This window comes from Lineus longissimus, chromosome 4 (genome assembly GCF_910592395.1).
Source record: "Lineus longissimus chromosome 4, tnLinLong1.2, whole genome shotgun sequence".
Classification (NCBI taxonomy): Eukaryota; Metazoa; Nemertea; class Pilidiophora; order Heteronemertea; family Lineidae; genus Lineus; species Lineus longissimus.
Window position 1 is genome coordinate 6,198,665 of NC_088311.1, and position 23,372 is coordinate 6,222,036.

Sequence of the window (23,372 nt, forward strand, 5' to 3'; positions counted from 1 at the left end):
CTACAAGTCACAGCATTAGCACTGCCATCTATCATTTGGTAATGCAACTGGTTATGGCACTCGGACGGTCTTTCCTCAGACAGGTCCTCCCATTACCACCCTCATTCAAAACTCAAATATGTCAAACGTGGGATCCCCTCACCTTATTTGTGATTCTAAATGACTGAGTTCCTCATTGGTGACCAGATCTAGTTTGTTGATGATCAGGACGTCGGCCAAAGCCACTTGTCTTGCACATTCATTCACTTCTCCATTCTCTTTCTTCTCATGAAGATGCTGAAGTAGTATGAAATAAAAACATTGTATGTCATCCACTTTTTTCAAAAGGGTACACTTTCCTAATGTTTGACTTTAAAACGCCAACCCAATAAACCAACATAGTGCCAATCATTGATTGGTAGTTGGGGACCAAAGGTCCAAAACCACGCTACTACAGCTGAATGATGATGATGATGATGATGATGACGATGATGAAAACGTTAACACTGACCTGCAGACAATATTTTGCATCAACCACTGTGATGATACCTGAAAGCAGAGATTTATAGAGACAGTAATGGGGACATTGCTGAGCATTTGCTGAATGATATCCTTGACATTGTGTCCTGTACATGTAACTGTAATGGAGCTCGAAAATAAGCAAAGTGCATAGCACATGACAGTAGGACAAACAGCAGTAGTAACTGCCGGCAGTAATAATGGAGTATAAACAAATGAATGAAGCGTACCATCAAGAAACAGATCACTGCACAACTCTTCATCCATCCAGAATATAGCTGCTATAGGTCCAGGGTCAGCCAGCCCTGTTGTTTCAAGTAAAATGTAGTCAAACCTTCCTTTCTTTGTCATCAGGTTCTCAATAGCCTTGACTCCATTATCCCTGAATTAGAAAAGGAGATACTATAATTTTGTCTATCTTGTGATGAAAGAAAAGCCAATTTCTTGCAGCTGTAAGGGTGTTTTCTTCATTTTGATTCACTCTCCTATGAGGACACGTATAAAGTCAAAATAGGATCCCAGTCAAGACAAAATTTGTTTTTTTCTGCATGTCTTGTAAAGAAATCAATGATAGTGGCACACCTTTGAAACTGTTGCACTCTCTCTGTCCATAATTGAGAGGTTACTTGATTAAAGTTGATGTAGATCAAGTTGAATTAACCCGTTGGAAGCTGAACCCATCATTGATTCCGATAGACAGTGAGATGTGTTCAATGCAGAGGTCTCCACTTTACTTACTTGACAGAGCAACAGAGGCATCCATTTCTGAGTTCCAACCATTCCTCAAACAGTTCTCCCTCTTGGCCCACAGACATGGACTTTTCCATAGCACTACCTGAAAGAAAGGTTTCAGAAAATAGGCAAAGAGGCAAATCACAACAGTGATAAGAGGCTTTAATGATGAAACCTTAAATCAGTTTCCTGGTCAGAAAATGAAATTTTGCCTTCAGCCATTGATTTTAGCTTCAGTTTTCTTATAGCTTAGTTGATTCACTGATTGATCCAAACTTAAAATCCTGATTTTCTTTCTTAAGAGGTTTAAATACCAAATGTCGCAGTATTATTCTGAAGAAGTTGAATAAATCAGCAAGAAGCCCACTTAGAAATTTAAAAATTTTTTTTTTAGAAATCTACAAACCTTCACCAAATTCATTCAATATCACTGCAATTTTCTTTCCATGCTGTTCAGTCAGGATGTAATTCAAGAGCGTTGTTTTGCCTGCTCCTGAAAATTGAAATTGAAAAGAGACTAAGAATTGGGATAATGAATTATAAGAGAATATCTGCTATTTACCAGCATCAGTTCATTTTTTCTTATCTGGGGCCAATGCAACAAGTGAGGTTGAGCTCGAAATTTACACTGATTTGGTCGAGGTGTTGCAAGCAATGAGTCCCCATACTGATGAGTTGAATTAGTACGACTGTCAAGCTACAAGTAAACTCTAAATGACAAATCTGGAAACAGAGTATACATGTAGCCCATTACATTGGGGGAGAGACATTAGTCACAGCCACAAGCCCATTTGGCAGATTGGTTTACCCTAGTTCTTGTTCACAGGAGAAGTACCTGGTAAGTCGACATTTACCCTAAATACCCAGCGTCACATCAGTCTTCATTGGATTCTTACCAAGAAATCCAGTGATGACTGTAACTGGCACCTTTGCCATTGGTTTAAGGATTTGATCATCAATAACTGGAACCAAATCTGGTATATCATCTTCACTGTCCGACATCTTGTTCCCAGATCTGAAACTGAATCAGGGTTAACATTTTTTATGACTAATACTAGGCCCTAGTACCAGATACGCCGGTACCACCTAGGATCAGACCAACAAACCGACTTTACAATAGATCTTCACGGTCAAGGACGCCAGACAATGCCTCTCGAGCCGTTGTCTGGCGTCTTTTACTGTGAAGATCTATTGTAAAGATGGTTTGATGGTCTGACCCTAGGTGGTACCGGCGTATCTGGAAAAGGACCTATGATTTGACCATAACAATCAACTTAACACCCACAAACTGGCTCTCAGGCATGACAGCGCTTGGGGGTCATCCGAAACAGAGCCCACCAATACCCACCAGCGTCCACCAGGTTTAAAGTCAGGTATAAAGTCATAAAAATAAAACTTAGTAGCCATAAACCTCATGACATAATACATGTTTGAGGAGTTTGTCCTAGACCTAGGGCCGGGGCCTACTTAAAGTTGTGACAGAGTCAGAAACAGGCTCTAAAAAATCAAGTGACAACACTGACCCCAGCAATGTAGATACCTTCTGAAACTACAAAAACTAATGATTCTAGCAATACCGTCTTACAGAACAATAGACAACCCAAAGTGCAGAAAGCAGTGTTAATTTAGAAGCCGAATTCGTGTTTGTTTACTTCTTGAAAACATGTGCAAATTACCGGAAGTGGTTGAACGGAGCGAATATTTGTGTTTATACTTTTGATTCTGATATCTAATACTAAATTAAAAACCATGAGTATATAGATCAAATATAGAAATTGTTTAAACATGACCGATATTATCCAATAGAGTTATGTTTGTATTTTTAATTCGTTTAAATCTTGAAGCCTTTACTGCAGTCCAGTTTGTAAACAACATGGCGGACGAATTCTCAAAGTTTTGGAAATTTGACAAGATATTTGCAAATGTTGCCCTTTTTAGTGCATTGATCTTGATAACAATTGGTAAATATTTAGTTTATGTTGGAGTTTAATATATGCTGCATAAGTAAATAGCAAGTTTTGGGACGAAACCTGCAAACAATCAACTGGTTACCCGAGTGACAGGCTTACCAGTCAGAACGGCCCCTGGTCAAAACGGCCCCCGCTTTAATAGAGTCAAAACGGCCCCGAGTCAAAACGGCCCCGGGTCGAAACGGCCCTGGGTCAAATGGGCACCTATAGCGGCGGAGTGTAGGGTATCGTGTGAAGTGGGCGGGTATAGTTGAGTGTATAGTTGAGGCGGTTTAGGGATAAGTATTTTTAGGGGTGGGAACTTCGATCCTGTGATCTAGACCTCAAGAATTTGTAGTCTTTATTCATTCTTAGTACTGTTTGCATGCTTGGCAATGTTTATTCAGAAGTACTTAGTAGATCGAGGGGCTTTTAATTTGTCTGGGCCACAGTCATGCATGCCGATCAACCGTCGTATATCCATACTTCTAAATGAGAAAGAAATGAGAAGACTTTAGGATCTATATGAACCGCCGGTTAGTCGGCATGCAGTCATGAATTGCATCATCATTCATAGTCAAATTGAAGACAAATCAATACGGAATACCTGTTTCGTTTTAACTCATACTTAGTAGTTTATTATCAATTATACCGGTAATGATAACATTTACATTCAGTCGTCACTGTTACAGTTCATCAAATCAAATCAAAACATATAAAATACAGCCAGAGAATAAAACCATATCACACTTGTTCATATGCACTTGTTATCTTAAAACAATATGTTTTTATTACCAAAATGTAACCATCATTCCATGACTTAGACGACAGAGTCTAGAGCAAGCGCATGAAAAAGTTCAAAGCACATTCCATTTGACCGTTTTACGTACTTGGGGCAACGAGATGTGAACACGTACGAGTTTTCCCTCGATTTGGCGGTATTGGGCTCGTTGCCTACGTTTCAGTTTGGCGGCACGCACAAGACGGACTTGGATCCCGACGAGACTTGCTTGTTCGTGGAGAAGCTTAACCAAAACGTAGAACGTGATATTTCCCCGACGTGCGTGTCGATTCAGGGCACCGTGCCAACCCTCGCAGTCGTTGTTAGTGCGAACGGGTTGGTTGAAGACACTCCACGTTTTAGGGGTCCATTGTGTCGTCTCAATCCAGTTTCTACGAATGTAGTCCACGAGCGTCGCCAGGGTTTCTGTTGTTGCACGTTTTGCCAGCTTTTCAAAGAGTGGGCGAATGTGTTCGTGGGGGAGGTAAGGCAAAGCGAGTAGTTCTTTGCAGAGTTGGTGCGTGACGTCATCGTGGAGGTATGCGGGTGCCAGACCGATCTCTTGAATCTTGCGCCAGATGCATTGGGCCCAGTGGAACGAACAACCTCGTATCTTGACCTCGGGTAGCACTGTTGGTATGGCTCTCCACATCGCGCTCTCGAAGTCAATGACGATTTTCTTGAGGGAATGATCTGGTGTCAGGCGCTCCGTCAGGGCTCCTTGACGACCTTGAATGTACCATCAATGTACCAAGTTTTCGACTCCGTCAGCAACTGGATCATCTGCGTTGTTGCGAAAATGATGTGCCGCTTTCCGTCTACTCGAATGATGATGACCCGTAACGTGGAAGTGTTTTGCAGTGACAATCGTGTGCTCTCGCCCTGGGGCTCCCCAACACTAAGGCGGCTGTAACTTCTTGCCTGACACCGTTGGCACCTCCAGCTGATCGCATTCCCCAGCTTGACAGCGGCACGGTACTCTTTCTGGCTGATACCCGTGTTGCAGATTCGGTGTTGCCACTGGTCACATCCTTCGCACTGGAGGCCATGTTGTCGTCTCTTCACTTGCTTGCGGCAGGAGATGCAGGGATCCTCTTCTGTCATAGTAAGGTGTTGATGAAAGTAGCGTCGAGTTGTAGCAGCAATGAAGTCTTGGAATAAACTGATGAAGATCTTGAGAATTCTGGGGGTTTATATAGTCATCGTGACGAGATGATAAAATGAACAGTACTCATTCTTGAATTAGGTTCCGTCTGTAATTAGTAATCGTTCCTTTATTGTTAATCGAAATATCAAAGAGACAGTGAATTCGCATCACCTTTGGCATGTGATTAGTGTTCGCAATCAGCTCTAATTAGCCGCAAGATCAAAGAGACAGTGAATTCGCATCACCTTTGGCATGTGATTAGTGTTCGCAATTAGCTCTAATTAGCCGCAATATCAAAGAGACAGTGAATTCGCATCACCTTTGGCATGTGATCACTGTTCACAATGAGCTCAGTCACAAGATTAAAGAGACAGTGCGACCCCTCTCCACTCTATATGTATTTGGTCAGATGTAAAATTATTGAACAAAATAGATGTCTAGAAGTTAAAGGTAAAAGGAACCTCAGCAAATATCACGAAAAGTAGCCTTGATTAATTCCCCTTGCTTAATTAATGATCTTATATTTTTCTGTGTGATCACGGACCTGAATAAAGTTCGATGGTGTAGACCTACATTAGCCCTACATATAGAGAATAATGTAGAGAAGATTAATAATAATAACAATAATATGGGCGAACAGGCCAAAAACCAGATAACGCAACTTCTAAGTTTTAAAAGTGCATAACATCTTCTTTCTTATCTCGTTACCACTGGTTACACGCACGCAGTAAAAAAAGTTATCTAGTTCAGATAGGTTACTACCACTAAACTACCAAGGGCCGTTTTGACCCAGGGCCGTTTTGACTCGGGGCCGTTTTGACTCTATTTAAAGCGGGGCCGTTTTGACCAGGGGCCGTTCTGACTGGATACCAGTGACAGATGTGAGAGGGTTTTCTGTGTCACTTACAGTGTGTGTCCCAAAAAATGTTTCCTGATGTCACTTTGTCAGATCAAACCCACCAGCTTGGTTGGCATTTGTAAATCACTGCATATGGGGCATTGGCAAGCACTGGTCAAGCTCTCCCTGAGCCTTACCGACAATGACATGAGAATGGCCTAATGTAAAGCCAAATAGTACCATTTACCATTTCTTCATTTCAGCACCTGGCATCGATTCTGCCCTAAAGGATCTACCACCTCAAGTTTTATTGAGGCACATCAAATCATCCAGGCATCTACCAATCTGTGTTTTGTTCAGAGGAGATGAAAAGGGTAAGCCTAAACCGTAATCTTGTTTCTTGACTAGATGCTGGATAATAAAGTTTCAATTATTTACAAGGAGATGCACTGTTGTCAGTGGTCACTACACCACAGTTCTTCAGATCCTGTTTAAGTAAAGGCATGATTTTGTTTCCATAAGATTTCATTTATCCATCATCACAGGCAGATCTACATGTACATGTACAGATGACATGTCATTCTATTCTTTCTCTTTCAGAAAAAGAAACAACCTTAGAACAGAAGCTCACAAAATTCTGGGGAAAAAGAAATAACACTGATTCATATCATTCCTGGCAAATAGGTTCCTTTAATTCCAAAAAGGTAACTTGAATTTCATGACAACTACTGCAGATTTTGATCATAATGTTTACTGCTGGTTGCAAGGGAGTTCAATGTGGGGATCACCGTTGTTTAGCTTTTTGAAGTAGGCTTACCGAAAGGTAGTGAAATACAGAAAGTTTGGAACCTCAATGCGCAGAATGTCCTCACATTCACAATCACTGTTATAAATCTGACTACAAAACTACTAATCCTGATCTCTATCCCCTTCTGACTACGTAATTTAACTTGTTTTCCAGTTTGTGCTTCCACAAATACCGTCCAGTCTTCCAATTGTGAGATGCTATCTTGGTTATGCCTCGCCGTTCGACTACACTGGAAAACCACTGCTAAAGTCATTCCAGAGATGGTTTGGAAAATTAGTAAGTATGACCCATTGATATGTACAAGCATGTAGGCTTTCTTCAGTGAGGGTTCAGTGTCAAATTAGTCATGTTTGCTTTCTACACCATATCTATTGGTTGTCATGTAAATCCTTGATGTTTTGTTCTTTCAGATGAAGGTTTATGGCAACCAGCTCAAAGAAGCCAGTGTTTCATTATTTGAACAAAAGCTTTCTACAAATAAATTAACCCTGGTTGGTTTCCCGGGACCTGATCAGCACTATGAAGTGGAGGAAATCTTCTACGAAGTAAGGACGGAAGATGCCTTCTGTCAGTTTTATAAGAGGAAACATTCACTTATTCTAGTTTAAGCTCTTTGGAAACTAATTGGAGCTAGGCTAAAGCATCAGGGCCAGGAAATGTGATTCAATCAATGTCAGCCATGATGAGGTCTCTTTATGACAGTTGCAGGAGAAGACTTCATAATTCCATCAGAAAAAGAATCATTATGAAAATCACTGCATCCTCTGCCAAAACTGTTTATCGGGCCCAAAGATGACCTGGAAAGGGAAACTGAATTAAATATTTATCCAACTTATTCTATCATTACAGGTCAGAAATCAATGGGAGAATGATATTGAAGTCCTGCTGGTGCATCCACATTCTCCTGAAGTCAAAGACTTGATGAAGTTGTTCATTTTGAGGCACCAGCCTGCTGTGATATTTGTCAAGGGGAAAGGTACATATAAGCTAGTTCAGTGATGAGGTTTTCGTAGATGTAAATTTGTTATTATTAGAATGACCATTCTTTAACCCTGTCCCCACCAAATTTTTCCAGATGAGGGAGGGTTCACCATAGTTAAGAAACTACTGCAACATGACGTGTCCAAGCTGAAAATGAACATGATCGTTGCAGCCAATCTAGTCCAAGCAGAGCATTTCAATCAGGTGAGTCAGTGAAGTTTCTCTCGGGAGCATTTTAGAAACTAGCAATTTGAGCCATCTGTATGGGCTGTGGTGTAGGGGGTCATATTGTACCAGTTTTTTGTATACATGGGGTAAGTGTTCCTGAAAATAAAAAAATGGGCCTACGTAATTGAAGTTTTTCTCCTACGGTAATTGCTTATGCTGATAATGTCCTTATTGATAGCATAGCTCAGCAACTTCTTCATTTGACCAGCTCCGGACTAGCATGCAATATGGCATTTGTTTGTGTCCCAGCTCAAAGTCCTACTCTTGCTCTGTCATGTTCACAACCAGAGAGACAACATTGTCATTCTATAAGTCTAGAGTATAACTTTATGGTCATTTGTGTATCTTCAGGTCACATTTGATGAGAAAGTCACCAACCCATACAGAAAGTATGTACCAGTTTTGATCTACATGTACACATTCTGGACTCCGCATGCTGTGAGTTATCTGACCATGTACCAACGTGCTGTTGCTCACCTGAAGAATACTGGTATCCAACTTCGCTTTGGTGTCATCGATGCATATGAAGAACAAAATAGTGAGTATCATTTTCCTGTTCCCCTTTAGGTTGGTTCATCAGTAAATAGACATTTTCAACATCAACAAGAGAATTGCCTTTTGGTCTTATTTCATCACCATATCCCTACCACGAAGCAAGACCCCAAGATGTTAGTAGGGATGTGAATTCAAAGGGGCCGAGTTCTTGCCATCCTGGACCAGCCTCATACTTAGAGTCATCAGGACGACAGACGACAGCATTCGTCATGGGAACAGGACTGTCCATTGAAGATGCAGAACGCAGAAGAAAAAAAGTAATATATCGTCTTCTCTATCTCTTTTAGTTCTCAACAAATATTTCGATGACACTTATGCCGCTGAGTTACCCCTGCTCATCCTCTACTATCCAATCAGGATGGCGCATAACAAGAACATAGGTAAGACTTGCATCTTCCTGTCCAATCAGGATGCAGCATCTTCCCATCCCATTGATGATTGATAGAAATATGTTCTTATAGAGTAGGTCACATCCATCGAATTTCACCCCTGTATTCCTGACTCCTCTCTATTGAGGACAGCACTCAGTAGCTCAAAGGACATCCTTAAGGTAGGGAATTGTTGCCTGGTGATGTCGTTCTACAAAGAATAATGATTACAATGTTGAAAAACAACGCCGCTTTTCTTCATCTTCACAGTCAAGGAACTCAAGAAAGTGATTGTCTCTGGGAAGAGGCCATCATCAACTACTGTCTCCGAGATGTTAAAGTCCTCTGGTTTAAACTTCACCAATATTGCTGGGAAAGATTTTGTCTTTGAGGAGGAGGAATGCCAAGTATCACTGGAGGTAAGTCATATGTCCTGATGAGAACTCTACGTCTCAAATCTCATGCCAGCCCCTGCATTTCAACCAATAACTCAAGTGCCTGGCCAAACACTGAATCACTTGGCCAGGTGATGTACCATTGGTTATGTAACATTGATACATGTAGTTTAGGTTATAAGTATGTTGGATCATAATGGAAATGTGAGTCTTTGATTTAGATTAGTGAGATGAACATAACCTTCATAGCAGCTGATCCTATCTCTAAAAATCATGTTGGCAAATTTTAAAATGATCTTAAAATGATTTTTTTCAGGTCTCCGCACTGTATGAGGGGCCGCATGGAACTATGTGTTCAGTTACATCCCACAATGAAACAGAAAATTACCCTGCTCCTCCGGTCATCTGGCGGTTACCTCCAAAAAAGATCCGAAAGAAAACTGAGAAGAAATGGGATGATTGGCATACACTTGTAAGTGAGATTTATAGTCAAGGACAAATGTAAAGAATAGAACTGAGTATGGGTTAGCATGGTTTTACTTTTTGTATTAGGCAATTTGGCTACGAGATTCAATGATAAAAATTACTGAGAATGGCTTGGAGCTAAAAGGAGATACCTGCCTTCATGGCCAAGGGTGATTTAAGAATGGGCCAAGACCAATGAATGTTGCTTACTTTCCTCTGAAATTTCTCTTTTTAATATTTGTGCTACAATGTCGTGGTGATAAGATGTTATAAACTTTGTGTTTCCGTAGCATGGTACAGAGAAGTTAGAGAAGAAGCTGAGGAAGTTGGATGGCATCCCCGTTGTTACCGACGCGACCTGGAAAGAGGTCATAGAACAGTCACACGCTCCTTTTCACCCGTTCGTCTCCAACAGCAAGTGGGCGGGTGAGGTCACCAAAACAAACCTTGTAAGTATGGTATCAGACAAGGAAGGTCTGTGGCTTAGTGGTTAGATTGCCAGGTCCATGATCAGGATGTCGTGGGTTCAGCACTCGGAAGGATCACCACTGTTTCGTCTCAGTGGCCTTGAGCATGATCCTCAATCCTGAACTACTTCGAGATCTTTGTATTATTTAGCGTATTTTACATCGCATATTTTCAATTTTAGGTTGTCTTCATCATGGCGGACTGTGGCAGTTGTCGGAGGAACATGGACACTTTCAAAAGACTTCATCAGTCCGTGAGCTTCATCAGTATGTACCCATTCCATTTGACAGTACAGGGGGAGACCAACTCAATGTGACTTAGTCTTGAGTCAATTCATAATACCCATAACAATTCTGGAATCTTCTCTCTGTACAAACTTGATCATGCACAGATACAGGGAGGAGTAAATCTTGTGGGGGTCCCTCTAATAATGGCGAAATATTTTGAAATTGACCGGTGATTTTGGGAAATTGACTTTAAAACTTGTTTACCAGAGTCCCCCTCAGACTCTTGGACCACCCCTGATGACGAAAAGCTGACTCAAACTCTCACCATTGTCATTTCAGCTGGTGGCTCTATGTACATCATGAACTGTACCAGAGACCAAATATTTTGTGAACAGAATGGAGTGACAGGCTTCCCCACGATACAGGCGTTTAGAGGGCTGGGGTGGTTGACAGGTGAACGGTGTGTCTCCACCAAGGCAGCTGCAGAACCCCAGTATGTTCGACTGGATTACCACGGTGTGATTCAGGTAAGAGGTCAAACATGATGACATATACTTCTAAATAAAATGACCAGGGCCAACAATAAAAACGTGTTCAATCTATTTTTCATTGTAGGTCAGTAACATCATGGAATGGTTTTCAACTGTTGCCTCCCCAGCTGTATCTAATGTCGGCTTCAAGGATCACAGTCTTGATAAGGTAAGCTGGTACTATTAGTGATAATGCTCTCATAGCATGATCCTCGCTTGCACAGGTTGTGATGTTGTCTCTAGGATGGGCTGATTGTGGTGTCCTCCAGGAAGGACATGTTGCACAAAATCCTGCAAATTTTGATACGAAATGCCCGGGTATATTTTATTGAAATAGAAGCATTCATGTGCTGCTTAGAAATTCCTTATGACAACGACTGAATTGATTTGCTTGAAAAAATACTGATAATATTCAAGTTATGTCATTTTTATTTGCAGGCTGATGTGCAGTTGCTGGCCACTTTGACGCCTAAAGCCTCCAACCTGCTCCCATATATCCCAAAGTCAAAGCTGGGGACAGAATTCTTCTATCCGTATGAGTGCTTCCGTCTGGCTTGCGAGCGTCTGTTTGGCCGTGTCTCTTGTAAATCTCGATACAGCCTGGACATCTCCATGACAGAGTTTGAGGATGAGGATCAAGACATGGTTGTAACGGAGGTGGTGATGGAGCGGGCTGATGGTGTTTCTGCAAAGGTGACAGAATTAATGAAGCCGTTGATGAAGACAATGCAAGATGAAGTTGATTCAGCCATTCATCAGTTCCACAAACCACACAGGTAGGCAGAAGAAAGAGAAATTTACATCTTAAATGTGCAACTGTGATGTGTTTGAACATAAGACAATGCTCTGTCTCCAAAAGTACTTTTCTAAGTCTTTTTGAATGAAATGATTGAATTCCATCATCGGGGATTATGATCTGATACCCCAGTATAAGGATAATGATGATGATGCGTTTCATTTTCAGATACAATCTGAACCCTGTCCAGCGATGTGAAGATGACCATGCCTTCTGTACTGACGTCATCACCGAGTTCTCCCTGGACCATGGGAGGCTTGCTGTCCAGCACATGAATGAAGCTTATTTTCACATGGGAAAGGGAAAGTGAGTCGTTCAAACTCTTTGCACACGTTTTGTAAACTGAATTTAAAGGGTCTTGTCTCCTCATTCAAGCATCCACTAAAGTGCCGTTTTGTGGTCTGTGAAAGTGTATAGATATTTCCGTCTTCTTCGATCCTCTTTCTCTCTCAGTCAATTGCGATGTGCCCCTGAAAACGTAATTCAAGTCATTGCAAACTTTCACTCTGCATTTTCAGTCTTCTAGTACCAGAGGAGTTGCCGGCACTGGTTGCTCTTGTTCACACAGCTAATGTTACACAGGAGGCTAGTTTAATGAAGGTGAATATAAAGATGCGTTACCTCTATGACTTGGGTAGGTGCAGTAATGGAAGAAAGTTTGGAGTAGCCTACATAGTTACCAGTAATGACCAATTATTCTGTATGATTTGACATCTAAACGACAACTTTGAGCACATGAACACCACACAGCCACCTTGTAATTTGGGAGCAATTTGGTACCTATGACTGCCCTCGTTTAACTCTCTGTTGGCCTTACATTTCAGACCCTTACTGATGTTGCCTTGAGTTTTTACAATGACATCTCCATAGTGACATTAGATGTGGACCAGTACCCATCATGGGTGGGTCAGTTTGTACCAAAGGATTTCAGAAAGATTGCCAGTTGTAAGTATGAACATTTTCTTTGAGGACTCTGCAATTCTTTCTTTCCCAAGGGAGGTTCGACTGGACTGCAATTAACTTGTAACTTTATGGGCATTCATACTCTAGAGCTTGGATGGAAAGTGACTAAATCAATTTTTTAAAATCTACCTCAAAAGACTTTTTTAAATGTGCAAGGGTCCCTCTCTCTTTTCTTTTCAGATCAGACAGACATCCCAGAACTTTACCACTACCCAAGATTATGCATCATCAGATGGGACGACCACCATCACGCTGCGTTCTATCCAAGTATTAACATCACATCGATGCAACCCGAGTCGTTACCATATGATTACACACAGGAGGAAATCATACACTTTATACGGCAATTTTTAAAGAAACCTGACGAGAGCATGATAGAAACAGAGACATTTTAACTCTTGAGATGAGGAAAGTTATCATTGTGTTACTGGGGGGGGGGGGGGGGGGTCCCGCAATATGATTACGTATTTTGATTGTTATATCAAACTAGTCTTATAATTGTGTAGAGACAATCAAGTAACAGTATTTTGTTCTCATCTAAGATCTTTTCGTCCGATATAATAAGGCTGGCTGGTCCAGCGGAAGCTGATATATACATATAGTTGTACTTCATTCATTCCAAATAAATTTATTTGTTTTTGATATTTTTTCTTAATTGTTTGTCCTCGCACTGACGATCCATTCTGTTGCAGAAATATTTTTTCAACACACTGAGTAAAGGACAATATTTTCTTTATTGCTATCAGAAAATGAGAAATCAGTTGTCAGGAGACCTTTAGTGGCCACGCCCACATCCCACCTTTTGGGGTTAAGCTGAACTAAAGCTCTCCACGTTGAAGGGTTGGAAATAAATTTCTGTTTATTTTCATGATTTTACTGCATACAACGTCCATAAATCATTGCTTAAGCTCAGTAAAATCATGGCGACATTACAGCTGACCCTTGCTATCCTCAAACCAGATATTGTTGCAAGACCACATGTTGTGAAAGTGAGTTTGAAAGACTTGCCACAATCCCACGAGTAGTGGACTGCAGGGACACTGTAAAAGCGGTCAGGAGCAGTTGCGACTCGATTCATTAGACAAAATGTGCTCAGGCTCGCTTTTGCATTGTTGTTTCGATTCATCTCAGATACTGAATCGATGTAACAATTAATTCGGTAGCCTATGACTCCAACTCTTACTGGCATGTTGGTTTATAGTCATAGAATTTTTTACTTGATCAATTTCAGGAAATCAAAGACATCATCCTTCAAAACAGGTTTCTGTTTGTGAGAAGCAAAGTGATGCATCTGAATAAAGAACAAGCAGGTAGCTTCTATGGAGAACATAAAGGTTTGTACCATTTTCATTTGTTCTCATCTTTTTGAAGAGAATTAACTTCTTTGCTCTGAAAATCATCCTGTGATGACGGAATATCTGTTGGATGTGACTTTTTCTTTAAGATCGTCATTGTCCTTAAATCTGTTGGGCACTGACCCTACTGTAAATGTCTGGCAGTTCATTTGATGTGACTGAGTCCTTTGGGCGTGTTGGTCCACTCTCCCTGCATTTGTTATACCAAATATCCAGATTTCAGCCTTCTGGTGGTAAATCTATTTCTAATATGAAACACATTTAATTTCTTACAGGAAAGTTCTTCCATAATCGACTTGTAACATATATGTCTGGGTAAGTATTACATTGTATTGTAATTAAGGGATAGTTGGATACAAAACGAATTCATGAGATTTATGTAGCACTAAATCCACTGGTTCAGTCTTTGAAAGTGCTGTACATTTTGGCCTGTACATCCTTGCTATAAGCTCCGTTAAAATCCTTGAGAAAGATGCCATCCCAGTGTCTAAAAGTAAAACTAATTGATCCATTTGAAGCCATTCTTCTCATCAGTTGACCATGTTGACATTGGAGTGAGTCTGATGGTTCAGTCATTCAAAGTGCTGTACATTTTGGCCTGTACATCCTTGCTATAAGCTCCGTTAAAATCATTGAGAAAGATGCCATCCCAGTGTCTAAAAGTAAAACTAATTGATCCATTTGAAGCCATTCTTCTCATCAGTTGACCATGTTGACATTGGAGTGAGTCTGATGGTTCAGTCATTCAAAGTGCTGTACATTTTGGCCTGTGCATCCTTGTTATAAGCTCCACTAAAATCCTTGAGAAAGATGCCATCCATTTGAAGCCATTCTTCTCATCAGTTGACCATGTTGACATTGGAGTGAGTCTGATCGTTGCTCGTTTCAGGGGACCGCTCAGTGCCCATATCTTAGCAAGGGAAGATGCTATAAAACACTGGAGGACACTAATGGGACCAACCAAGGTTTTTAAGACGATCCATGAAGCTCCTGATACCATTCGAGGACGATTTGGCCTGACTGATACAAGGAATTCCACACATGGCTCGGGTAGGTTGTGACCAAGGTGTCCTCCTTTTAAGGTCCTTGACAACTCCAGAGAACATCAAGGACAATGGGTGATATGAATAAAGTCTAGCAATTGCTTTTACTTCAGTTTTGTACAGAAAAGCCCAGTGTAAATGTACATGGAGTTTTAGATAAAAGCATTTGCTAGTCTTTATTCATATCATCCAATAACAGGTTGTTCTTTGTGATTCATCTGAACATTTGGAGCTCGTTGTTCGCTATAAGTTAGGTTTGAAAGGTTCGTTTTGAGATACTTGTTTATTTCTAATATGTTAAGTTTGGAAATCAGTTGTTGAAATATCTTAATTAATTGTCTTTTCAGATTCACCGGAGTCTGCCAAAAAGGAGATCAACTTTTTCTTTCCTGAGTTCTCATTCGATGGATGGCACCGTAACGAGGCATTGTTCCAGAATGCAAACTTTGATTTTGACGTTGAAAGAACAATCCATGTGCTTGATCGAGCCATTAATCTTGACGTTTCATTTGAGGAAAGATTTTGGCATAAAACGGACAAGTTACCAATGCCTCCTAACTCGTGATGGAGATCTATGGACATTTCCTTCTGAACTTAACTGTCTTCCTCTTGAGGAGTACGTGTGTCTCATTGTAGATGAATCTTCTGCTCTGTGGCTTATTCCTGCATTCTGATTGAGACGTTGTCCTCAAAATACCAATTTACTTACAACTGTTTACCATGGAATCTCTCGACAACAACTCTGAAACTGGAGAATAATGTGTAACCATTAAACTTAGTTTTCCAATGTATTTTTCGAGTTCTTTATTTGCTTGGTTGAGACATTCAGAACAGTGTGACGGCTGTGACAATTTCTTCAGTGTTTCAGAACAATGTGACGGTTGTGACGATGGGTGATATGAATAAAGACTAGCAAATGCTTTTATCTAAATCTCCATGTACATTTACACTAGGCTTTCCTGTACAAAACCGGAGTAAAAGCATTTGCTAGTATTTATTCATATCACCCAATGTCTGCAATGTTTGAGAACAACGGGATGGTTGTGACAATGTCTGCAATGTTTGAGAACAACGGGATGGTTGTGACAATGTCTGCAATGTTTGAGTACAACGGGATGGTTGTGACAATGCCTGCAATGTTTGAGTACAACGGGATGGTTGTGACAATGTCTGCGGTCATTTCAAAATTCTCTGTGAAAGAGCAGGCCACATCCTCCTGCTATACTGGCCACAGGTTGTGAAAGACGGGGACCTATTCCTCCTGCTACGTACACCAGTCACACGTTGTTCACAACGTGTGGCACACATTGTAAAAGACGGACTAAACCTTCTGCTGCACCGGCCACTAGTTGTGAAGGACAGGCAGGGGACCACCTCTTTCTACACCAGCCACACATTGTGAAAGACATGGGACTATACCTCCTGTTACACCACCCAAGGGTTGTGGGAGACCGGGGTCTATGTCTCCAGCTTCACCAGATAAATGTTGTACGGACTGGGGACCAAGTTGTGAAAGACAGGCCGGGGACTATTCCTACTGCTACACCTGCCGTATATTGTAGAAGACAGGTAGAACTATACTACTGGTTGCAAGAGATCGGAATTTTACCATCTGCTTTACTAGAGCAGGCCAGGGGACTGTTCCTCCTGCCACACCAGCAACAACATATGAAGGAAAGGGCACCTCCTCTTTCTACACCAGCCACACGCTTAACAAGGCAGGAGACTATACCAGCTGCAAATTGCTCACAACCTACGGCAGGTGTAGCCATCCTTTCGCTAAACCAACCACACACTGTGAAAAGACAGGGCACTATACCTCCTGTTACACCAGCCACGGGTTGTTGAAGACCTGGGCTAGTCGCCAGCTTCACCAGCTGCATGTTGTTAAAAGAACTGGGGACCACGTTTTAAAGACAGGCCTGAGGACTATTTCTCCTGCTGCACCATTGTGAAAGACGGGGTACACACTGTGAAAGACAGGCGACTATACCTCCTGTTACACCAGCCACAGGTTGTATATCTCTAGCTTCACCAGCTACATGCTGTACGGACTGGGGACCAAGAGGTGAAAAACAGGCCGGGGTACTATTCCTCCTGCTACACCAGCTGCATGTCGTGAAAGACGGGATAGTACTATACTACTGGTTGCGGAAGACCGGGATAATACATCATTCTACACCAGGTTGTAAAGGACAGGGGAATATTCTTCCTGCTACACCAGCTAAAGGTTATGAAGGACGGAGGACCTCTTCTTTCTAATTTGACTGTAAAATACCAGGAGACTATGCCTCCTGATTCTCTAGCTTCATGTTGTAAAAGGGATGGGGACCAAGATGTGAACGACTGAGGACTATTCCTCCTATTACACCAGCCACAAGTTGCGAAAGACATTGGGTGATATGAATAAAGACTAGCATTGCTTTTACTTCAGTTATGTACAGAACAGCCTAGTGTAAATGTACATGGAGTTTTAGATAAAAGCATTTGCTAGTCTTTATTCATATCACCCATTGGCTTTTCCAACGCCACCAGCTGCATGTTGACAAAGACAGTAGACCATTCCCCGTCCTATTCCCCAGCCAGTTGAAAGACACCGGATCCCAAGACAGCGATACGAATGGGTGGCCCATTTGAAGTTAATGACGAGCATCAGATGCATGCTGCCTGGGTAGGTTGTTCCATTGTCTAGCAATACAGGCTGTGACATTGTCGCATCTCAATGAACCACTGTTTCTGTTTTCCAGACGCATAAAGAAGAAAATATGGCCTAGGTGTGAGGCAGTGATAGCATGGTGGGGTGATGACAAAAACTGACTACGGATGGCTGTGGAATGTACCCAGAGGCATTTCAGCCTCTCAGATTCTAATTCCACTGACCTGTTGAAATCTGTTCGTTCGTTTACTTTAGTTAGAAATGCGAGTCATCTCGGTACATTGTAAAATCATATTTGTTTGTTCAAAATAACGCGGCCATCAGGATGGGTGGTTTATCAAATAACCCCTCCAGCGATGGTGAGCTTCATCTGTCACCGGGTTTCAAGATTGTCTACATTTTGTGTTGTGTCCGGTGCTGAGACGGAGGACAAGGGCCTGACTTGCACAATCAGCTGTTTTTATAACAAGAAGTGTTGTATATAAGAGGATAAGATAAGGCTTTAAGATGGGTTGATTTGTGTTGGGAAAATTGGCTGAACTAGCTCCGACGGAATCCTCGATCAGAAGACATCGCTGTTGTTTGGGCTTAGGAGGTCGTGAGAGGATTCTGATGCACATGGATGCGATTGATAGTGCACGGCAACTGTATGTGTATTTATACTATAATGAGGACAACAGGTAAACTCGCGATGTGATATGAAACTATTTCGAATCGGGTTGGAAGACACAATTATGATTAAAACGAGGATGTAATATGCCAACAAGACACAAATAATTCTTAACTGCCATTGAAGTTAACAAGGACGTAGACGTGGATGTGACAAGTATTAAGTCTTGCCAGAATATAGTCTTGTTGAATTTCCACCAAATTTCCACCAAAATGTCCAACCGGCCGCCAACACGGATGGGGAAGACAAAAGAGAAGCTATCCAAGATAAAGGACCTAGCAGGGGAGTATGCTGAAGACTCGAACGTGGCTGGGTTGAAGCAGATCTTCCAAGCTTCAACTATTGTCGCAAGGTTACCCACAATTTGCTCATTTGCTTACATTTTGTACCCAGTTGCGAAAATAAATCACCTCACTAGTCATCAGATCCTTTATGAATAAGTGAGTCCGAGCGAGACCATCAACTTGGTTGTGACATAGCCCGGGATATGGGACAGTTGCTCGCTTACGTCAAAGACAGTGACAACCGCCTCGGTTGTGACACTCAACGATTGCGTTGCTTATCACAGCATGATAAAGAAAAAGTCACATCGAGACGACGAACTTCGTGGTTGTGACAGCATCGGACAAAGGTTTTAAAACATACGCCAGGAAGCAGTCGAAGAACCATCACATCGGGGTGAAGACGAAATTGTTGGCCAATTGAAGGTACCCAGAGTGAGAGTAGTTGGGTCGCTTCGTCAGCTGAATATCCACTTTACATTTATCTACTTGCTTTATTTTCAGAGGGATCTGGTCACTGCTATTTATCATCTGTCTCGTTGGGTTCGTCTACCAGGTCTATGACCGAGTGCTGTACTTCATCACTTGGCCAGTAAGCGTCAACATCGAGGTCACAATCAACGAGACGGTAATCTTCCCCGCCATAACATTTTGCAACACTAACAGCTTCAGGTAAGCGCTTCAGAAACATTGAGACTGGACTATTTGCAGGGTATACTGTCGTCGTGATCAACGAATGCCACGCAATACAAAAGCAATGATATCTTCATTTACTTTCAGGATAACACAGGCAGAGAAGACTGGTCTCTTCAATAATCTGACAGCATTCTACGAGCACGGCATCACTAATGGTAGCGGTCCTGTCCTGATGTATCCGTCCATGTTTAAGATGATGGGGAAACTAGCGCACAGTAAATGGGATATGATATACTCGTAAGTTCTGGTTCCGGTTCTGGTTCTTCAGATGACGTGACAAGACAATAAAGTAAAAACGCACATATAGACTATTACGAAATAACCAGTGTAGAAGTATATTGTGTCATTTGTTGAAGTGTGGGTCTCCCGAGACAGCTTTACTAAGAATATTTCTTTCTCGACACTGTTACGGAGTAAGTTCGGCTGCTGAAGAGGAGGTTGAACAAAATGTGGGGGAAGTGTAAGGAGAAGGAGGATTTTTCTTACATTATCTATACATGGCCGTGTTTTATCATATTCTTCCCACCTGCTTTCAGATGTAGATGGTTGGACACGAAGTGTTCTGCTGAAAACTTCACTGAAATGATAACAGATTATGGGTTGTGCTATTCGTTCAACTTAGTACAAGATCCCGAGGCAAGACTGAATGTATCTGGCACTGGGTCCAAGTACGGCTTGGAATTGGTGTTAAATATCGAGCAGTATGAGTACATGGCGGGCCCGCACGATTCTGCTGGGGTACGGGTGCTGGTTCATGACCAACATGAGATACCTCGGGTGAAGGACTTGGCTTCCTCTGTACCGTCTTCGATGAACGCCTTCCTCGGGATACAGGTTACCAAGGTATGCAACACGGAGCTCCACTGAGTTCGTAAATGTCATCAACATGTCATGACTCTGCGTACAGCTCGTCTGATGAGAATGTTAAGAGGGGCGCCGTGTCAGCATGCTTGCAATTGTCAACTCTGGATCGAGTTGAGGATTCGAATCCCGGTCGAACCACGACGTCTACCAGTGCGAGGCTGGTTTCTCACTCTGACAGCCAAAGATTCCGTCACGGATCTCCATTTTCCTGCCCTGTGACTCTAGCAAAATTCGCAAATTCTCTATACGGAATTCTTTGAAAGAATGTCCTCCGCTGACTCAAATAAAACCATGTTCCCATCACTCCATCTTGTAGGTTCATAATCTTCCGCCGCCATTTGGTCCTTGCGCAAAAAAAGAACTGGAGCACCAACAGTTTTACTCCCAAAGTTTGTGTCAGGATATTTGCATTGGCAAGAAAGTGGCGGAAATATGTGGTTGTCGGGCCCCGCATATGAATTGGCGGGATGGAAATGGCACAAACCAAGTCCCAGTCTGTTCGGTCATGGGGTATTACTCCTGCGTCAAACCGCTCATCGGTAGGTACTGTATTTTTGGTGATAGAAGTCAGAACCGAATTATTTTATCACAGGGAAGCAGGCAGCTGGTTTTCTATCAACCGGGTGTGTGTGGAACATCTTAGAGTAGTCGTCTGTATGCTTCAGTACAACCTACCCATGGTCTTATGTGTCGGTTTTTTGGTTTCAGATCAGTCAGGCAGATGGAGGAATTGCACGAACATTCATACCTGTCCCATTAAGTGTCTCCAGACGGCCTACACAGCTCATGTGTCCTACACTGCAAGCTCTGATGCTGAACTCCACAAGAAAGTTAAGGTTCTTAAACAGAAAACAAACTTGTTACAAAAGTTCGTTCGTGCGCAAGTGGCTAGGCATAGGATTGTCCCAGAGTACTACCTAGAGGACCAGGCCATCATCGGCACCCTGTTCAACAGGAGTAGGCAGGTAATGTGGCAAATTGGCCAGTCACCTTCGCAAAGTCTTGTCCGCAAAGGAATCCATAGATTGAACTTCACGCTGAATGCGGAACTTTTACCAAAGGCATATGCGGATTTGGGAACTCTGTCAAAAGCTTTGGAGATCCTACGCAATAACTATACGGATCGTTTGAACACGGAAGCGTTGAACTACTATTTGCATGCGATGTCCTTTAACGTTAAAAGTCGTTCTATCGTTCGGTATACCAATATGACCACAATTGATTTGTTTCACCAGATCAAACTGCACGAGAAAATAAGGAAGAGGAGACGACGCAGCGCTGGTGGAAAACCGGGGGGTAGACAGAGACGGAGGGACAGGAAGGGAAAGAAGAAAAGAAGAAATAGAAAACAATGGAGAGGACAGAACCGGAAGAAACAGAATGGACAGAACGGGTATCCTCGTACTCATCCCCGGCAGAGTGTGAACACAACGCTGGAGATTTGGAGCGGTCAACATCGTTCCCGACGGAGTGTTGATACAACTACTCTAGACTTTGGTAGCGGCCGTCCTCCTCCTCGACAGAGTGTGGGTTCAACTCTAGACATCGGCAGCGGCCGTCCTCCTCCTCGGCAGAGTGCCGATGCAACTCTAGACATTGGCAGCGGCCGTCCTCCTCCTCGACGGCGTACGGATACAACTCTAGACAACGGCAGAGGTCGTCCTCGTCCTCGACGAGACGCGGACACAACTCTAGAGATCGGGAGCGGATTGGGGCCGAGGAGGGCGTCCTCCTCACCACCTCAATGGATGATCCCGATGTACGACAAAATTAGAAATAGAAACGGCAACCAAAGGCGACGTCCGAAGAAGAGAAGAGGGCGGAAGAAACAGAATTTTGGGTTTGGTGGTGGTGGGTGGTTGAAGGGACCGGATGACATGGGCGGTGGCACGGATGATTTTTCTATCGGCGAATCGGAGATTTCGGCTTATTCAAGACTTGCCCGCAGTCATAAAAGCCAAGGATTTGACTTTGGTGGCAGAGGAAAGAGGTCAAACCGACTGATGAACCCCAGGAGGGTTCGAATAAAACTCATGGTGCTGGCAAGGGCGTTCAGCGAATACAAGCTACCGCTGATCATGGTGGAGGAGATCCTACGTGACGCTATTACCCTGTATAAAATCAACAAGGACACAAATCTGGCTATTTTGAGGAATTCGGAGTTCAGTGGGCTCCCACTTGAACAGATGAGAAAGAAAGCCAATGAAGTGCTTGTGGAGTTAGAGAAATTTTTGACTGTCGTATCGTCATTCCAAGACAATATAACCGAATTTGAGGAGCTTATCAACAATGCCACTGGATGGTTTTGGCATCGAGATAAAACGATTGTGATGCCGAAATTATCGAGGGTGCAAAAAATACTTGTATACATTGGTGACTTGTTACCCAAGCTCCGAGGACGAGAAGTCACACGAATCCTCCAAAGCGTCTGTGATGACCTGAACCTAGGAATCAGACAGGTCATGGACACCAAAAGCGTCCTTGACCGCTATGGAGTGATAATCGCGCAAGGTCTCGGCACACTGGAGCGAGATATTGCCAAAGGGAGATATCACTTCAAGGACCTTTATCGTATAGCGGACACCTTCCATTATTCACTCAGCAACTGGGCTAAGTTTTCAAAAGAGGACCTGTTCTTTTTACTGGAATCAAATCAGACAATAGCATTTGACGTTTTCAGAAAATACGGCACCGCCACCTTGGACGGTTTAAAATCTATAAAGGATGAGTTAATTGATTTTGAAAAAGATGCGCTAAGTAAAACGAAAACTTTGAAACAGTCTAAACTTAATAGCATGGCGTATGCGAGTAATTCAAATGGGCTCTTGCTGCAGTTGGAGGATACGATGAACGATTTGACCGCAGCAATTAATGCCGTGGAGAAGCTGATTGTGCTGTATGAGGAGACATTTGGAGGTTTCAATGCAGCGTTCGTTGACCTTCGTCGGAGGGGACAACAGTTCAAGGACAGCTTGGAGATAAATGATCACTTCGTTAGGTATGTAGATATAATATGTGCGGTTAGTTTGTATATTACAACCAATAAGAGAGGAGACAGTCCAGTTTTAGAGGACGTTA

The 23,372-nt window shown here is 42.4% G+C and overlaps 3 protein-coding genes across 5 annotated transcripts in view; 2 read left to right on the forward strand and 1 right to left on the reverse strand.

Annotated features, from left to right (window-relative positions):
- The window catches only part of LOC135485861 (zinc-regulated GTPase metalloprotein activator 1-like), a 109,997-nt gene that overhangs the window by 39,363 nt on the left and 47,262 nt on the right, over positions 1–23,372 (reverse strand). The window contains exons 1-7 of one of the 3 annotated variants that reach the window (XM_064768194.1): positions 2,771–2,856; positions 2,127–2,251; positions 1,637–1,723; positions 1,237–1,333; positions 729–880; positions 491–528; positions 143–276 (exon numbers count right to left, since the gene is read on the reverse strand). In XM_064768194.1, coding sequence (XP_064624264.1) covers positions 143–276; positions 491–528; positions 729–880; positions 1,237–1,333; positions 1,637–1,723; positions 2,127–2,232 — 614 coding nt within the window. In that variant the 5' untranslated portion in view covers positions 2,233–2,251; positions 2,771–2,856. Of the gene's footprint in view, positions 1–142; positions 277–490; positions 529–728; positions 881–1,236; positions 1,334–1,636; positions 1,724–2,126; positions 2,252–2,770; positions 2,904–23,372 lie in introns of those variants that run through there. The other 2 variants (XM_064768193.1, XM_064768195.1) reach the window with 2 other exon arrangements.
- LOC135485998 (uncharacterized) lies at positions 3,104–13,244 on the forward strand. Its single transcript, XM_064768438.1, has 20 exons — positions 3,104–3,191; positions 6,209–6,319; positions 6,546–6,649; positions 6,907–7,029; positions 7,164–7,298; positions 7,603–7,729; positions 7,829–7,938; positions 8,314–8,500; positions 8,805–8,897; positions 9,156–9,304; positions 9,597–9,752; positions 10,036–10,194; positions 10,395–10,479; positions 10,780–10,967; positions 11,056–11,139; positions 11,409–11,746; positions 11,935–12,072; positions 12,285–12,366; positions 12,591–12,711; positions 12,910–13,244. The coding sequence occupies exons 1-20, from the start codon at positions 3,104–3,106 to the stop codon at positions 13,122–13,124; spliced, it is 2,793 nt and encodes a 930-aa protein (XP_064624508.1). The 3' UTR covers positions 13,125–13,244.
- On the forward strand, positions 13,525–15,914 carry LOC135486690 (nucleoside diphosphate kinase 6-like). The gene is made up of 5 exons (XM_064769726.1): positions 13,525–13,718; positions 13,961–14,063; positions 14,360–14,399; positions 14,974–15,134; positions 15,475–15,914. The coding sequence occupies exons 1-5, from the start codon at positions 13,650–13,652 to the stop codon at positions 15,690–15,692; spliced, it is 591 nt and encodes a 196-aa protein (XP_064625796.1). The 5' UTR covers positions 13,525–13,649; the 3' UTR covers positions 15,693–15,914.

What these genes read in the sequence shown, in the direction of transcription:
- LOC135486690 (XM_064769726.1), top strand. Translation starts at nt 13,650, where the DNA reads ATGGCGACATTACAGCTGACCCTTGCTATCCTCAAACCAGATATTGTT. An exon ending in CTTCTATGGAGAACATAAAG is followed by an intron (nt 14,064 to 14,359) that starts GTTTGTACCATT and finishes AATTTCTTACAG; the next exon opens with GAAAGTTCTTCCATAATCGA. An exon ending in CTTGTAACATATATGTCTGG is followed by an intron (nt 14,400 to 14,973) that starts GTAAGTATTACA and finishes TGCTCGTTTCAG; the next exon opens with GGGACCGCTCAGTGCCCATA.
- LOC135485998 (XM_064768438.1), top strand. Translation starts at nt 3,104, where the DNA reads ATGGCGGACGAATTCTCAAAGTTTTGGAAATTTGACAAGATATTTGCA. An exon ending in GTTCAGAGGAGATGAAAAGG is followed by an intron (nt 6,320 to 6,545) that starts GTAAGCCTAAAC and finishes TTTCTCTTTCAG; the next exon opens with AAAAAGAAACAACCTTAGAA. An exon ending in AGAGATGGTTTGGAAAATTA is followed by an intron (nt 7,030 to 7,163) that starts GTAAGTATGACC and finishes TTGTTCTTTCAG; the next exon opens with ATGAAGGTTTATGGCAACCA.